The sequence below is a fragment of the Trichechus manatus genome, unplaced genomic scaffold (assembly GCF_000243295.1).
Source record: "Trichechus manatus latirostris isolate Lorelei unplaced genomic scaffold, TriManLat1.0 scaffold00001, whole genome shotgun sequence".
NCBI lineage: Eukaryota > Metazoa > Chordata > Mammalia > Sirenia > Trichechidae > Trichechus > Trichechus manatus.
In genome coordinates, this window is record NW_004443937.1 from 33794671 (window position 1) to 33812020 (window position 17350).

Sequence of the window (17350 nt, forward strand, 5' to 3'; positions counted from 1 at the left end):
ACCCCCATCACCATCACCGTTATCAGTGAGGATCATTTGTTTTATGAAAACGTTCTTCGTGTGATGCCAAAGTCGCCCCGCCTCTGTTCTTAGAACTTGGTTTGACAAGTTCTGAGTTGAAACCTCTTCTTTTCTGCTCCAGAACTCTTGCCTCTGCTCCTTCCATGCCCCTCTGAGGCACGTGGGAACACGGGAGGACATCAGAGCAGTGAGTCTCCTGACCGTCAGGCTGGCTTGCGTTCCACTCAGTGGTGCTGTTACAGGGAGCACAGAGCACCTTCCAAGACACTAGGTCAAGAAAAGCACCAAGCATTTACAGTAAATAGTGAAAGGTTTCACTGAAGCTTTGTCTTTAAATAAAACTGAAATGGTGAAAATAAGCTTATTTCTACTGAAAAAAAATTACAGCGGTCTGCTAATTCTCTAAGCAAAGAAACATTCATTTAGTGGGGTTTTAGGGTAGCCAGCATACATTTTCTGATAAAATTATTAAGTAGTACAATATAGAATCCTTCACTTTACTTTTGATTTTCTCAGAATGATCACCGAGAAGATCAAATATAGTCAAGGGTTTGGTCAGTTTACCCCAGGGGCTTGACTAAGGTCCCTTGCCTTTGAAATCATTCTCTTTTGAAGCACCTCTCATGTCTGCTCCTCAGCAGTTTTCCTTCTTCGCTTGTCTACCTCTAACAGATCTTAAGGTGCCAGCGGCTTCCTGTGTGATTAGAGCCATTCTCCAATATCACTTTTATTGACTTCACCAACTCCTGCCTCTCAACATATGCAATTGACTTTGTAATCTATTTGCCTTATACCGGCATTGTATCATCCAATATTTACAGCGTTAGAAAAGCAGAGAGATTTTGATCAAAGATGTAGTTCTAATAGCAGGTCATTCCTCTGGCCCCTTTGGGTACCTGGAAGAAGCTCTATTGCTCACCGAAACATCCAGCTCTTTCAAACAAGGGGATAGCTAGCAGGGTTTTTAATTTTCTGCTGATTCTCCACCACTTCCTAGTGGGAAAGATGGACATTGCTGACTAAGTAACTTCTGTACTTTTGTGCCTGACTAAAAACAACCCCACGGGTAGGTAAATGTCGCAGAAAACACCAGCCCTGTGGTGGCCTGGAGCTAGGCGGCTCAGGGTAAAGATATGTTACAAATTAAATGTTGCAGTCGGTATGTAAAGCTGCAATAAATAGAAACTGAGTTACATCAAGGATGGAATTAAACCTTAAGTTTAAACTCCGCAGCACTGTAATTAAAACGTAGCCTGTAGCAAATCATTCACTTGAGATTAAAGTAGTGTGGGGGAAGGAGAGGTTTGGGTTTACCTTGCTTGCTACAATTTATAAGTCTGAGCTCCCAAAAACTAACAGCCCTGCCCCCAAATCCAGCTCCCAATTAAAAACAGTTTGAAAACCTTTAGGAGGCCTGAGGGGCCGCTTGTAACAGAAGTCTGTCCCTTCCCCCCTGCCTCAGTCTATGAACAAATTAAAAAATATTACCCGGTCCCTTGATGGTCCTCCGAGCTGACACGGTGTTTTCATTAATACATCATTAGAGTAATGACAACTGGGCTGGTGTTTTGCTTTAAAAACAGCCTGCACTTCACCCGCTTAGAATACAGACTCCCAGGCTTCTGAACTCTATGTTCCTGGGAAATAGAATGCACGTCATGTGAAGACAGATTAGAAAAAGGAATATAAGCTGTCATTAATCGGTTTTAGTACATATTCCTCTTATCCCAGACTGTGTTGTTCAAGGCTGTTCGGTATTTCGTTTTTGTTTGTTCATTTCACAGAGTAAACACTGGGGTTAGCTGAACCCTACCCTGAACTCCTAAAGCCGGCAGGCATTTCCAATTCCCTGAAAACAACCCCCGTCCAAAAAAAAAAAGGTTTCTCTCAGATCGGAAGTACGTCATTGCACGTAAAAGGACCCGACGTTGAAACTGTGGTTTTTATTTTCTAGACCGTGAACTGTTACCTAGTAGACAATAATGGATTTATTCTGGTGTCGGAAGACTACACGCAGGTGAGTGAGGAATTTCTCCCCGCCCAGGTAGGAGCTCAGAGTCTGTCTGGGTCAGGGGAAACAAGTTACGGTGTAAAAACCTTGAGACGATGATTATATTTAAGAGGCAATAGCAGGAGATTATAAAACCTTATTTCCATCCCTCTAAGAATGTCACAGCCTACTTCTCATTGGGCCGCAGAGAATGTTTACCTCCCAGTGGGGACCAGGCAGGGCCCCAGGTCTGCTCTTGTACTCATAAAATGTTCAATTTATAGAACACTTTGCCTCAGAGTTGTCTGTGCCACATAAAGAATTTTTGCCTCAAGGGTGGAGGTTCCTTAAAGAGTTTGGGCAACTATAAGGAGGCTTCTGATATTTCATCTCCGTATTAAAAAAAAAGAATATATATATACACACACACACACACACACACACACACACACATATATACACCTATACATATATATGTCTATTCCTACATAATTATTGTTTATGGCTTTCTTTCTGGTTTTTGCTTTTTAAAATTAGTTATTTGAGTTCAAGGATTAACTTGGGCCCTCAGCACTGAGGGACAAGGACTCAGAGACAGGTGAGGAATGCCCTTCATTTGACTGAGCTGTGTGCAGTGTGAGGACGGGAGAAAGGAAGTTCAAAGAAACCAAGCTCTGGGGCTGAGCACAGAAATCTCCGCTGGATTCGGAAATCAAAATAGGAGTTCACATCAACAGAATTGTAACAGAGAAGCAGAGGTTTCCCTAGTAAAACTTTTTGCATTACAACTTTTTCTGCCATTAGAAATTAAATTTGAGTATTAAAAGAAGGTAAAACCCAGACAAGTTTAGCAGTGTGGCTAATAAAGTCATAATACTCGAGTAGAAGGCAGATGATTTCGGGGCTGGTTCTCTTTCCTTAACTAGTTTTGGTATCTTGGGCACATCTCTTAACCCCTCTGGGCTTCCTGACGGGCTCTGTAAAATGAGGCTGGTTACACTCTAATATTTGAGGATCCTAATATTTTGTAATGAATTCCCTTATAAATCATTAAAAAAAAAATTCTTCAGTCCTCCACAGTGTGATAGGCCCATGAATGCTTAATAAATTAGTTAATTGTCATTAAGTCTGGCACCTTATGGTCTGAGCTTACTGGTTAGTCTATAAACAATGGGTCCTGATAACAGGAGGAAGTGTGATTCAGTTTCCTCTCTTATCCCCAAACATGATGTGGGTTTTAAATATACCTTTGAGGTGCAAAAAATTACACTGCTGTGAGAAGAAGGTACATTATTGAAACTCAGACTGCCCACTCACACAGTCTCCTCAGATGCTGAATATCTTTCGACAGTGGACAGTTGATGGACATTAGGCAGAATGAATGAATCTCTGAAACAAAGCCAGTCTCTGAGGAAACAGGAAGGTTCATAACCAGTTGCCTTTTATTCAGCTCTGACTCCTGGTGATCCCATGTGTGTCAGAGTAGACCTGTATGCCATAGGCTTTTGTGGCTGATTTTTCTGAAGCAGATCGCCAGCCCTTTCTTCTGAGGCATCTCTGGGTAGACTCAGACCACCAATGTTTCAGTTAACAGTTGAGCATAATAACTGTTTGCACCACCCAGGGAATCCAAGAAGGTCTACAGGCCTAGGGTAATATGACTGCTTAAAAAAAAGATGGCCATCAAGGCGATTTCTACTTATGGCGACCCCATGTGTGTCAGAGCAGAACTGCACTCCATAGGGTTTTCAGTGGCTGTGATCTTTTGGAAACAGATCACCAGGTTTTTCTTCTGAGACCCCTCTGGGTGGGTTTATGGCAAGACAGTGTGCCCCTCTGGCTGGGAAGAGAAACATGGAGACGTTCAAGAATCAATGGAGCAAGTGTCCAGATGAATGGACTGTGAGAGGTTGCCCTGCCCTTCTGTCGTAATTATGTAGGGTGGAGATGGGAGCCTGTTGTTGGGGTGCAGGAAGGGCGTGGTGGGCATCTTCCATTGCTGAGTCGCGGACTCACTAACAAAGCTAACCACTGAAGCAGTATCTCCTACAAAGCCATGAGTGCTGCAGGTGGGCTCTGCTCCCAGCTTTACCTCTCTGTGGAATAGACCTGCAGCATTACCCCATGAGCCTGCCAGCCTGCCTGGCCTGGGCTTGTTTGATGTTGTCCGACTTCCTGCTCCCCAATTAGGATCATTCTTCTTCACCTAACAGCCAGTTCCATTGACACGGGCATATTTACACACAGGGACTACGAATGTCCTTGCTCCTGGTTGCAGTGCATGCCCACAGAGTTGGCAAAGGTTCCAGGTTTCCCTAGAGTGAAAAAGGCAACGCTCAATATTGAGTCAGAAAAACATTTCCTCCTTCCTCCTCTCTTTCTTGGCTTTTTGGTGAAGTCTTTTCTGCCTGAATACTCCCAGGTGCGTGGTTGAGCCCACTTGGTTGTAATGGAATTGGGGAATACAAAGCCTATGGAATGTATGTAATTCGGGAGTGTCATGTCCCCCTCCGCCCCCAACACAAAAGCTATAAATCCGCAGAGCAGTTACAGTAGAGATGGGGGTTCTCTACTGGTCTACACTGGTGCCTCCCAGGGTGTTGGCAGAGGAAGGCTGTTGCCACCAACCTCTGTTCTTCTCTACTGTATACACCCTGCCCATTGGACAGCATGGATTATAGTGGTTCAAGGAGTCTGGAGGGAATACTCGAGGATGTTAATTCTTCATTCCAGCACTCAGAGATTGCAAATCCCAGCCAGCTCCAAGAATGAGACTTGCCAAAGCACCAACTTGGTGCTGGAGAAAGAATTGCTAGGCTTCCAGTGACCTGAAGATGTAAGGGTAGGAGGTAAGAAGTCCTCGGATTCGCCGTGACCTTTCCTCAAGGGGCCAGGCTGTCTTACTCTTTGTCAACATGTTGACTGCCTGTGGACAGAATGGGAGTGTTCCTCAGGAGGTGATTCTGAGAAAGGACGGATTCTCAACTGCAGGAAATTTACAGGGCTAATGAAGAGGACTACTCCAGCTCCCTAAACAGGGCATCCAGGAATTATAAACAATTGTTTTTATTACTCTCCAGGGAGTCTGTTCACAGCCTGTTTCTTTCTATATGCAGTAACGTTTTAATCATGGGATTGAGAGCAGATTAATGCCTACTCCATCCAAGGGTACTGGCGTGTGTGCTTGTGTGTGTGTGTGTGTGTGTGTGTTTTAATTCTATGCCTATGGAAGCATTCACATCTGCTCACTGGTTTGCTCTGTTATCCCATAGCTTATCACAGCCCTTAAGGCCTTTTCCGCTTTGATGTGACAATAGTCCTGAAAACCTACTTTCTGTTCTGTGAAAGGCAGTCCTGTCGGTTCCAGGAGAGACTGTGTCTGCTGTCATTTCTTCTCTGACGTTTGGGCGCACTATTTATCCACGCTTCCCCTTGTGTCTTCTTTTCTTCCCTGCAGACTGGAGACTTTTTCGGAGAGATCGAGGGAGCTGTGATGAATAAATTGTTAACAATGGGCTCCTTTAAAAGGTAAGGATTTTATGGTCCCCTGCACCACCCCCGAGAAGAAGTTTGCCTGAATAAAATAAAACAAACCAAGGTCAAGTAAAGCAAGCCCAGACTTGACCCCACGGCTGGTTTCTGCTTCTGTCCATGCTCCAGAAGATCTCGCAGAAACCTGATGCCTCTTGCGTGAGTGTTAAGAGTCTTGGAAACCCAGCTCACAATGAGTTTCCTGTTCACTCAGCACAGAGTTTATTGGAGGCCAGTACTGAAGTAGGGTCTGCACTGTGATGCGATTATATGTCTTGAGCAAGTCACTGCGAAGAAGTAGCAAATGTTTTTACCTGATCAGAAAGGAGGAGTGTAGTTTGTCTCACATTGACAAACTGGGGAAGCTTGCTAAGGAGTCTGGAACTCAGGGATGGAAAGCCTTGTTTGGAGACTTAATTGATACATTTTTAGAAAATCAGATGAAAGATCTTAAGACCTGCTCCCAGATGGTAGTGTGGTGGTTGGGTGCCGTCAAGTCGATTCCAACTCAGAGCGACCCTGTAAGACAGAGTAGAACTGCACCATAGAGTTTTCTAGGCTGTAATCTTTACGGGAGCAGATTGCCAGGTCTTTCTCCCACAGAGCAGCTGGTGGGTTCAAGCTGTTGACCTTAACCATAGCTCCACCAGGGCTCCTTGTTCCCAGATGGAGGCAAGTTTAAGTCTGTTGCCAAAAGAAAACCCAGATTGTGTCAAATGCCACGTGTGGCAGGTACTACTCAACTGAGTTGTGAGAACACCTGTTGACCCCAAATGAAGCTTGTGTAGGACGTCTTGCTCTCTGCTCCCTGTCCCTCATGGGCAGGCCAGCCATGGTTTTGGGAACACCAAAGGCCGTGGGAAAAATCCATCATCCCATGAGATCAGGATGCCAGTAATGTTTCTCCCTGCCCTTGGCCTCCCAGGAAGAATGGCGGCCTTTGAAGTGGTGCTTTAATGGGAGTATTTGATGCTGTTAAATATATAACAGCCGGAAACGCAAGGATGGACCTCCAGCTCGCCTGCGGAATCTAGTGTGTGCTGGCTGCCAGTGGGAATGGCGGCCCCCAGTTTATTACTACCCGCCTCGCAGCTGAATGGCCGGGAAGTCTTAGCTGAGGAAATCGGACTTTTAAGCCAGTCAACAAGACCAACTGAGCGCTGTGCTGAAAGCAAGGAATTCAGAAATGATGACCCAATTTTTGAAATTCCATGAGCTTGTTTGTGCCAGAAGTGGGGAAAAAAGAAATGATATTTAAAAAAAAAAAACTGGCATAACTCCAGTGATTCTGCAATCTCGGCCACACTTGGCTTGCTCTCAGGCCGGCCTGGAGCAGGTCGTGCAGTCTGCCCAACTCTCCTTTGAAGGTTCAAGTTCGGCCTTCTTTTTCTCCAGGAGGCATTCTACACGTGCTTGGAAGCTAACTCTGCTTGGAGCTGGGCTTGGGTTGTTGTGGAATTTTCCACAACTTCATAAAGCTTCCCATGGCAGCTTCTGGGTTGTCTGCCGTCCAGGGCCCCGCTGATGGTTCGTGTCTTTCTGTAGATGTGTACATTTGTATCACGTTAACTTGTTTTCAACGTGGTAGGAGGAGGCAAAAGATAAAGAATAATCACACACATGTTTCTCATTCCAAAGCATATTTTTCACCTTCTTTAACAAAGCCGTTTTTCCCCTTTTACCTCTTGGATATTCCTTCCAAACTGTTTAAGAGGAGAAAGGGAAAGGTTGTAATGGAATTTAAAATTCCAGATCGTCTCCTTAATGTGGGTGAGAATATGGTTGGTATGAATCTTGAACTTTCTTTTACTACTATAGTAGCTAACATGCTGGAGAAAAGAGAAGGGCTGGAAACTTTACTCAGTTGTAACACAGCTGCTGTCATCCAGGAATGGAACTAGGTGATGAACCTCCTGGCCTCTTTGAAGGGCCTCCCTCCGTGGGGCCAGTAGAGCAATGAGAGTAGGTGGACTGGGTTCAAATCTAGATTCTGACATTTATCAACTGCACGACTTAGAATAAGTCAAGTTATCTCTCGAAGCTTTGGTTTCCTTACCTGGAAAACGAAAATGATGGTAACAGTTACTTCCATGGGTTGCTGTCAGAGTTAACGAGTAATAATAACCAGAAAGTGCTTAACACAGTGCCTGGCATATATTAATGGCTAAATAATTGCTAGCTGCTGCTGCGATTTTTGTTGTTATGGATCTTTGTTTGGTCTTGGTTTTGCTTTCTGCTTGGCACAAGGTAATGTTTTTTCTGTGTTCACACATCTCACAACGCCTCCCATGACACCTGGCATGGGGTCTCTAGTGTTGGAGGACAGCAGGCAGGCCTTACCAAGCATGCAGAGCTAGCTTGGAGTAAAAGGTTGACTGTCCTTCCATACAGAGAAGATCGGCATTTCAAAAACATTGGAAGAATGTAGCCAGAAGTAAATTGGCAGCACTCTGGGACAGAAGTAATACACCACGATAAAACAAGCCACATCCAAACACAGGGTACGTGGAGGCTCAGTTACTTTGGTGACATGAATGAGCCCAGGTGAAGCTCAGGAGCAGATCACTGAGCCAACCACCCATCTCAGCACCCTGGACTGTGCCTGGTTAGCGCAAACTTTCTCAAATTGATCTGCTTATACTCAGTCCTAAAGAAATGAGTTCCACACACAAGAGTCCTACAAATTATCCCTTTTTTAGCCCCACTTTTGTCTTTCTCCCCTGGTCCATCTTTGCCGCCTCTCTCTCTAGGGAAGTAAGGCAATGCTTGCCTATGTAGCAGTGGACCTGTCCTTTGTTGCTCTGACCACTTAGCTGGTGACTTGAGGATTGTTCTACTTAGCCGGACCATTGGAGGGAGAGACCATCCACTTCTGGGTCTGCACTGCCATGTGGAAGGGAAACTGCTGATTGATGTGAGAGTTTTAAGAAACCGCCACAGCAGTAAGGGTCAAAACAATTGAGGAGGCAAAATTGGTCATTGTCGATCGTGTTAGCTGAGTTCTTTGACAGAAGCATCGGGCCTGATTCTGTCCTCCCAGCTTACATGTGACATAGCATCCAGGATCGAATAATATACCAGTAGCTTTGGCATTTGGTTGTTGTTAGGCGCCTTTGAGTTGGTTCCAACACATAGGAACCCTACGTACAACAGAAGGAAACACTGCCCGGTCCTGCGCCATCCTCACAATTGTTGTTATTCTTGAGCTCATTGTTGCAGACACTGTGTCAATCCATCATATCGAGGGTCTTCCTGTTTTTTGCTGACCCTCTACTTTACCAAGCATGATGTCCTTCTCCAGGGACTGATCCCTCCTGATAACATGTCTAGAGTATGTGAGTATAGTCTCGCCATCCTTGCTTCTAAGGAGCATTCTCGTTGTACTTCTTCCAAGACAGATTTGTTCCTTCTTCTGGCAGTCCATGGTATATTCAGTATTCTTTGCCAGCACCACAATTCGAAGGCATCAATTTATCTTTGGTCTTCCTTATTTATTGTCCAGCTTTCCCATGCATATGAGGCGGTTGAAAACACCATGGCTTGGGTCAGGCGCACCTTAGTCTTCAAGGTGATGTCTTTACTTTTCAGCACTTTAAAGAGGTCTTTTGCAGCAGATTTGCCCAATGCGATGCGTCCTTTGATTTCTTGACTGCTGCTTCCTTGGGTGTTGATTGTGGATCCAGGTAAAATGAAATCCTTGACAACTTCAGTCTTTTCTCCATTCATCATGATGTTGCTTATTGGTCCAGTTGAATCTCTGTTTTCTTTACGTTGAGGTGTAATCCATACTGAAGGCTGTGGTCTTTGATCTTCATCAGTAAGTGCTTCAAGTCCTCTTCACTTTGAGCAAGGAATGTTGTGTCGTCTGCGTAATGCAGATTGTTAATGAGTCTTCCTCCAATCCTGATGCCCTGTTCTTCTTGTACAGTCTAGCTTCTTGGATTATTTGCTCAGCATACAGATTGTATAGGTATGGTGAAAGGATACAACCCTGACACACACCCTTCCTGACTTTAAACTGTGCAGTATCCCCTTGTTCTGTTTCAACAACTGCCTCTTGATCTATGTACAGGTTCCTCATGAGCACAATTAAGTGTTCTGGAATTCCTATTCTTCGCAGTGTTATCCATAATTTGTTATGATTCACACAGTCGGATGCCTTTGCATAGTCACAGGTAAACATCTTTCTTGTATTCTTTGCTTTTAGCCAGGATCCATCTGACATCAGCAATGATATCCCTCATTCCACATCCTCTTCTGAATCCAGCTTGAATTTCTGGCAGCTCCCTGTCTGTATACTGCTGTGGCATATCATGATGATAATGATAACAGTGGCTGCCTTCCCTGAGCACCTGTCACACACCAGGCCTAGAGTAAGCTTGACAGAGGTGACCTCTTACATTCCTCCCCACAGCTCCATGAGGCAGGTATGAACAGGACTGGCTACCTAATCTGCAGGCCCCAGTATAAAATGGAAATGTGGGGCCTCTTGTTCAAAAAGTATGAAGAATTTCAAAAGAGCAAAAGCTAATCATTACAGCAAGCACGGGGCCATTCAAAGTGTAGGACTCTGTGGGACTGCACAGGTACACACCCATGAAGCTACCACTACGTATAAACATTCCCATTTTATAGATGGAAATAATGAGGCTTGGAAAGATTAAGAACTTGCCCAAAGTGTCTGTGTAGCAGAGCTGGATCCAGTCTTTCTGCAGTCTGAACACAGACAGAATTTTCTAGCTTCTGCCCTTTACCTGGTTCTGTGTACAACAAGATTGTGCACAGAGCTTTCTTCAGCTCCGTTTGAAAGGTGGAGGATATCTGAGGAAGATGTTGGCTCACTGGTGTCTTACCTGGGCAAGCGGAACTTTCAGGGTGGGAAGCCAACTGAGTGATAAGATTGTCCAGATTTCTTTTAGCTGAAGTTGATAAATCCGTAGACCAAGCCATGTTTCCATACTTTGTGTGTTTTCTCATATGATACCATATGCTGGTCAGCTTTTTTGTGCTTAGAACAGAGAACTTCAAATACTTCTTCGTTCTTATCACAAAAGGTAAGTGGACTCCCTGAGTGGTGACTCGTGTAGCATTTTGCATGGTAGCAATTTCGCTTGTCACTCATGTTCATGTCTAGTGGAAGCCTTGCATTCATGTTGCTCCAAGTCCGTACTCCACGGTTCTCTCGAGGTGCGTTGGTGATTTAGTGGCAGAATTCTTGCCTTCCATGTGGGAGACATAGGTTTTCCAAGGCAATGCACCTCAAGACAGGCACCACCCTACTGTTGGTGGAGGCTTACATATTGCTGTGACACTGAACAGGTTTCAGCTGAGCTTCCAAACTAAGACAGACTAGGAAGAAAAGCTTACTTTTCTTCCAAAAATCAGCCAGTGAAAACTCTATTCCATTGTGCAGGGGGTTGCCATGAGCCAGGCAACAATAACAACAGCGTGGTTCCTTTTGCTGCCATTGGTGATGACATGTCCCTCTTGCAAGTAATAAAAGAAAATCCAGTTTCAAAATCCTTTTATTAGGATTCATTTATTTTTCTCTCTCTTACCCCCATGGATGCAAACTCGGTATTGTCAAATATCCAGGGATACGTGGGGGAAAATATACAGCCAGTCAAAGGCGAATATTCAAGGTTCCTGATAAGGCCATTGTGAAACTCTAGACTCGGAATAAGAAGACCTCAGGTTGAGCGCCAGATTTGCCACTGTGTGGCCTTCGACAGGAAGCCCTGTTGGCGCAGTGGTTAATAAGAGCTACGGCTGCTATCCAAAAGGTCAGCAGTTCCAATCCACCAGGCACTCCTTGGAAACCCTATTGGGCAGTTTTACTCTGTCCTATAGGGTCGCTATGAGTCAGAATCCACTCGACGGCAACGGGTTTGGTTTTTGGAAACCTTGGTGGTGTAGTGGTTAAGTGCTCGGCTGCTAACCGAAAGGTCAGCAGTTTGAATGTACCAGGCACTCCTTGCAGACCCTATGGGGTAGTTCTACTCTGTCCTGTAGGGTTGCTATGAGTCAGAACCGACTCGACAGCAGTGGGCTTTTGGGCCTTTGACAAATTCTTCAGCCTCTCTGAATCTTGGCATCTTCCTCACCCAAACTGGGACCTCTAGGGATTTTGTAAGAATCACCTAAAATAAGATATATAAGATGCCTTGCAAACTGCAACTCTGTTGTAAATAGGAGATAAAATTAAGCCGTGCATTGTATCTCCAAATATCTGAGAGCTTTTTTTTTTTCGCTTTTCTTCATTTGTTGTTGTTTCCACTGTTTTTGTTAGGTGGTATCGAGTCGCTTCCGACTCCTAGCGACCCTGTGTACAGCAGAAAGAAACACTGCCCAGCCCTGCGCCATCCTCATAATCGTTGTTATGCTTGAGCCCATTGTTGCAGCCACTGTGTCAATCCATCTCGTTGAGGGTCTTCCTGTTTTTCGCTGACCCTCTACTTTACCAAGCATGGTGTCCTCCTCTAGGCACTGGTCCCTCCTGATAACATGTCCAAAGTATATAAGACGAAGTCTTGCCATCCTCGCTTCTAAGGAGGATGTACTTCTTCCAAGATAGATTTGTTCGTTCACCTGGCAGTCCATGGTATGTTCATTATTCTTCACCAACACTGTAATTCAAAGGCATCTTTTTCAGTCTTCTGCGTATGAGGTGATTGAAAACACCATGGCTTGGGTCAGGCACACCTTAGTACTTAAAGTGACATCTTTGCTTTCTAACACTTTAAAGAGGTCTTTTGCAGCAGATTTGCCCAATGCAATGCGTCCTTTGATTTCTTGACTGCTGCTTCCGTGGGTGTTGATTGTGGATCCAAGTAAAATGAAATCCTTGACAACTTCAATCTTTTCTCCATTTGTCGTGATGTCATTTATTGGTCCAGCTGTGAGCATTTTTGTTCTCTTTATGTTGAGGTGGAATCCACACTGAAGGCTGTGGTCTTTGTTCATCAGTAAGTGCTTCAGGTCGTCTTCACTTTCAGCAAGCAAGCTTGTGTCATCTGCATTTTATTTCCACCAGTGACCCTCAAAAGGTGATGACTACACAGCCGTTCCCGCCAGGGCGTAGCTTTAGGGGTGGACCCCTGGGCCTGGACTCTGTGGAGCATTAGCATCCCCTGGGGAGCTTTTACAACACACCTATGCCCTGCTGCAGCTGCTAAGTGATGCCTATTCAGTTGCCTTAAGGATGGAGCGCAGGCACTGATGCGCTTGCCAAGCTGCCCACGTGATTCTTACCTGCAGCAAGCGTCAAGACTGACTAAGTTAAAAGCATCTGAGTACCAGTCTAGGTACTGCCGCTTAGGAGCTGTCTGACCTTGGGCAACTTTAAATCAATAACTTTGAGTTTTCTCTGCAGCAAAATGGAACTAAAAGAATTACTCATATTCCTGCAGGTGAGAGGTAAATGCAGTAATGCACAAGTGTCTGAGGTGTCTCCAGCTTGAGCGTACACGCGTGCTCCCAGCCTGTCCTCCTGAGCACGGGAGATCAACGTCTCCCATTGTGACCACAGGGTAGGCGCTTGCAGAGCCTGCTCAGCTGACACGGATGAATCTTATCCCCAAATGGGCTCGTGCATGCCAGCAACCTGATCCAGGACCTCTACCACTGTCCTTTCGTCCGTTTCCTGCTCATCTGTTACAGTCTCTAGAAAACAAACGAAAATGTCTGATTGGGTCCCTTTCCTAGACAGAAGAGACCCTAGCCCATCCTTCTGATATTTGCTTCCCGGATTATCTTCTGGGATCTGCATCCTTCCCTTGGGTGTGTTGGTGGGAGGGGACCCACCTTCAGTGTCTTGACGGTAGTTTGTTCTTCTAGAGGCTACGGGGGACTCTCTGGTACTATCCAGTCTCTGCCCCCACTAGAGCAAAACACCAGGCTTATAAACAGCAAGAACAAAACCCAGGTTTAATCTCCAGTAGGGATCCTTCTACAGACAGTGGCTCAGCAGACGGCTAGTGAGACGTGAGAAACGGTGTCTCTTCTACCCTCCTCCCATTTCACCTCCTCTTTTCCCTATACCTGTAAGTAATAGAAGGAGCCCTGGTGCTGTAGTGGTTAAAGCACTCAGCTGCTAACTTAAAGGTCAGCAGTTCGAATCTACCAGCTGCTGCATGGGATAAAGATATGGCAGTCTGCTTCCGTAAAGATGACAGCCATGGAAACCCTATGGGGCAGTTCTGCTCTGTCCTATCAGATCGCTATGAGTCGGAATCAACTTGATGGTTTTGTAGGTAAGAGAACATAGCTTCCCTGTGTTCAGTTGAGTTGGGCTTTAGCCTGGAAACGAAGTGCTGGTTTTCAGGTGAAAGGGACAAGCCTGACGTTTTGAACATTTGAACCAAGCAGGACTGAAGGGGAAATTGAAATGAGTTTAATATGAAGCCCAAGCAAAGAGGAACAGCCCTCAAAAAGCAGGTGAAGAAAGAGCTCCTCACTGAAGGATGAAAGAGTGGCTGCCGCTTCTCTCGCCCACCCAGAACATGAGCACTTGCCCTAGACATTTTGCTTTTACCAAACACCCCTGTGGTTTCTGCCAAAGGGTCTTCCCTTGTTCTTTGTGTATCTAATTTTGCTCGAGGAAGGAAAAACCAATCGGCCTTTGGCTTGCAAAGAAAAACCAGTTGCTGTCCGTCAAGTTGACCCTGACTCATGGTAACCCCATGTGTGTCAGAGTAGAACTGTGCTCCATAGGATTTTCAATGGCTAGCTTTGTGGAAGTAGATTGCCAGGCCTTTCTTCCAAGGCATCTCTGGGTGAACTGGAACCGCCAGTGTGTGTTAACCGTTTGCATCACCCAGGTTCTCCTGGAGAACCTGCTCACTAACAGTGGTAGCCCTGGGACCTACCAGTAGTCCCTCTGTGTCCTGGCCCTGGTCATTTCTGTTTTTTGCTGTGCCTGATGCACCATGTCTGAGCTGTCACCCCTCCAAAACCACTCACACTCACCCTACGAGGCCTGGTGAATGTCCTCCTCGCCCTGCCCTACACACATTCATTAATGTGGTTGACTTTGTAGAGTTTCCTGCAGCGGCTCCTTCTGCTATTTAAATCACCTTTCTAAAAAGCTGACACAGTCAGGTAGAATTCAGGACTTGGACCATTTCTACTCCTCCGTCTCTCTACAGTCGAACTCCCCTGGCTTCACGGCAGGAGTCGGCGAGCTTTCCGCATCTTCGGTCATTTCATTATATTTCCGCAAAATACCCTGGCCCTGCAGTCTAGAGAGTGTTAAAGGAAAAGTCTGTTATGTTTGGATGGCTGCTTTGCTTTAATGACGAGGGCCCCACTGATGTTTAATACTCAACAACTCATGTAATGAATGGAATGGCTTCTCGGCTTCCTGTTGACCTGACCATTTCCACAGAAGTATGCTTTGTGAAAGGTGGCTTTTAAGGGAACAAGAAGACAGATTGGCTTGGACAAGTGTGTTTCTGGGCCAAACTCTCTGGAATGCAGAGAGATGGAGATTCCAAAGGACTGCTCTTTAAAATCCTAAAGCTGCTGCTAGAAGCCCCCCCAGTTATAACATAACTGCCCTTATCTTCAGTGTAAGAGCAAACCGAAAAAAAAAAACCAAACCCATTGCCGTCGAGTCGATTCCAACTCATAGCGACCCTGTAGGACAGAGTAGAACTGCCCCATAGGGTTTCCAAGGAGCGCCTCATGGATGTGAACTGCCAGCCTTTTAGTTAGCAGCCGTAGCTCTTAACCACTATGCCACTGGGGTTTCCAGTGTAAGAGCAGAAGACCTCATTTATTGAATACTAACCTTAAAACCCAAACCTGTTGCTGTGGAGTCAATTCCGACTCATAGCAACCCTATAGGACAGAGTAAAACTGCCCCATAGAGTTTCCAAGGAGTGACTGACTAGTGGATTCGAACTGCCGACTTTTGGTTAGCAGCCGTAGCTCTCAACCACTGTGCTACCAGGGCTCCATGCTAACTATAGGCAAGGCATTACTGCAAGCACTTTACATGCGTTATCTTAATTAGTCCCCATAACAACTCCAAAAAGTCATTACTATCATTTCAATTTTACAAAAGAGAAACTCTGTGTGGAGGCTCAGAGTGTTCGGTAACTTGACCAAGTTCAGCCCCGGGAGTGTTGATGGACATGGAATTTGAACTCATGTCCCTTGGATTCCAGAGTGTGTTCTCCTGATCATCACATAGCCTTTCTCATAGTTGGAGCAAACTAAAGGATTTTCTGCATTGTTTTATTTTTTTATATTCATGCTTATTTTGCCTCAAGAGTTACTGAAAGAAAGTCTTTCAGTCACACTTGGAGTCTAGTGTATCTCAGAGGACTGGGTTCTGCTACATATTGTGTGAAACTCCAAAATAGTAGAGATTTAAAGAGCACAGGAGTCTTTTTCTCTATAATATGAAAGGAGCCTGAAAATCCTAATTTGGGATCTTGTGTTATCATCGTGGACCCAGGGCTCCAACTTTTTTCTGTACTCTCCTTCAAGATGGCTTTTAAATTTGAGGTTACTTCATGATACAAAATGGTTGCTGAGCTCCAGCAGTTGTATCTGCAATCCAGACTGGCAGGAGGAGGATTCAGGGAAGTCCAAAAGGCCAAGTCAGATTTCTTTGTTAAGCAGTCTCCCATACAATATTCTGCTTAGTCACATGGGTCTCACCTGGAAAATTGCATAGGGAAAAGTCAGGTTCTGCTCCTAAGACAGAAGAAGAGAATGAATATTAAAACCCAAACAGTTGCCATCAAGTCAGTTTTGACTCATGATGACCCCATGTGTGCAGTGAGAACTGTGCTCAACAGGGTTTTCAGGCTGATTTTTTGGAAGGAAATCACCAGGTTTTTCTTTCGAAGTGCCTCTGGGTGAGTTCCGACTGCCACCCTTTTGGTTAGGGGTCAAGTGCTTAACGATTTGCACCACCAGGGACTCCTAGAATGGATATTAGAAGACTGTTAGTGTCTGCCACGCCCCGCATCCCCAGTTTGCTTCAGATCACACAAATCCTCTAAATACTGAACCTGGATGCCTGTGATATCCACTTTGAAAATCTCCAAGAAATGAGGCTGTGTTCACAGCTCCTTGTTTCAGTCACACCCCACATGCCCAGTGCAGTCCTGAACACAAACGATCACAGTCACCCTCTAACTCACCTGTCTCTGTGCCCACCCCCCCCCCAGTCAGCCAAAGCAGGGGCTCTCAGTAATGTGTATTGGGTTTGAAGAGTAACCATGTAATAATAAGGACCCAGCAACATCAATGTGCCTAGGTCCTGATGTATATTGAGCCTCTGTGGCACGCCCTGCATTGTGCTAAGTGCTGTGCAGGCATTGTTGCGGTACAGCTGCTGGGAAATGGAGACACAGCTTCACAAACTTGGCAGAGTCCACAGAAGCTCCCTCAGCATCCAAGTTTCACACCTCAGATGGGTTTTTGCATTAACCCATTCCCCAAAGCAGAATTCAGCTGTTTCCTTCTATTTCCTAGTTAAACAAAGAAGCAAAGGAAATTGAATCTTTTCGATGTGGGATTAATTGTGATTCCATTTTCCCCTTTAACAAGTAAAGCTAATTTTCAGGGAAGGGGCTGGGGGAAGGGGCACATAAGCCAGCAACTCGCCCAGTAAGTGCACCGATGTGTGTTGTCCCTCACCCCAGGATTAAAGCAGATATGGCAGGGAGGGCAACACTCAGCCTTGAGTGGGGACACATGGGCCACATTACTTCCTAGGATCCCCCCGCCCCCCTTTGGCTCTGGGACATTGCTGCCTCCAGGATGATTGGGAGCTCTTAGCCCTTGAGGTTG

At 45.4% G+C, this 17350-nt stretch overlaps 1 protein-coding gene across 1 annotated transcript in view; it reads left to right on the top strand.

The window, feature by feature from the left end:
* Positions 1-17350, top strand: part of CACNA2D3 (calcium voltage-gated channel auxiliary subunit alpha2delta 3) — a 1058385-nt gene that overhangs the window by 974227 nt on the left and 66808 nt on the right. The window contains exons 30-31 of the mRNA XM_004368627.2: positions 1976-2038; positions 5469-5539. Of these exons, the coding sequence (XP_004368684.1) occupies positions 1976-2038; positions 5469-5539 (134 nt within the window). The remainder of the gene's footprint in view (positions 1-1975; positions 2039-5468; positions 5540-17350) is intronic.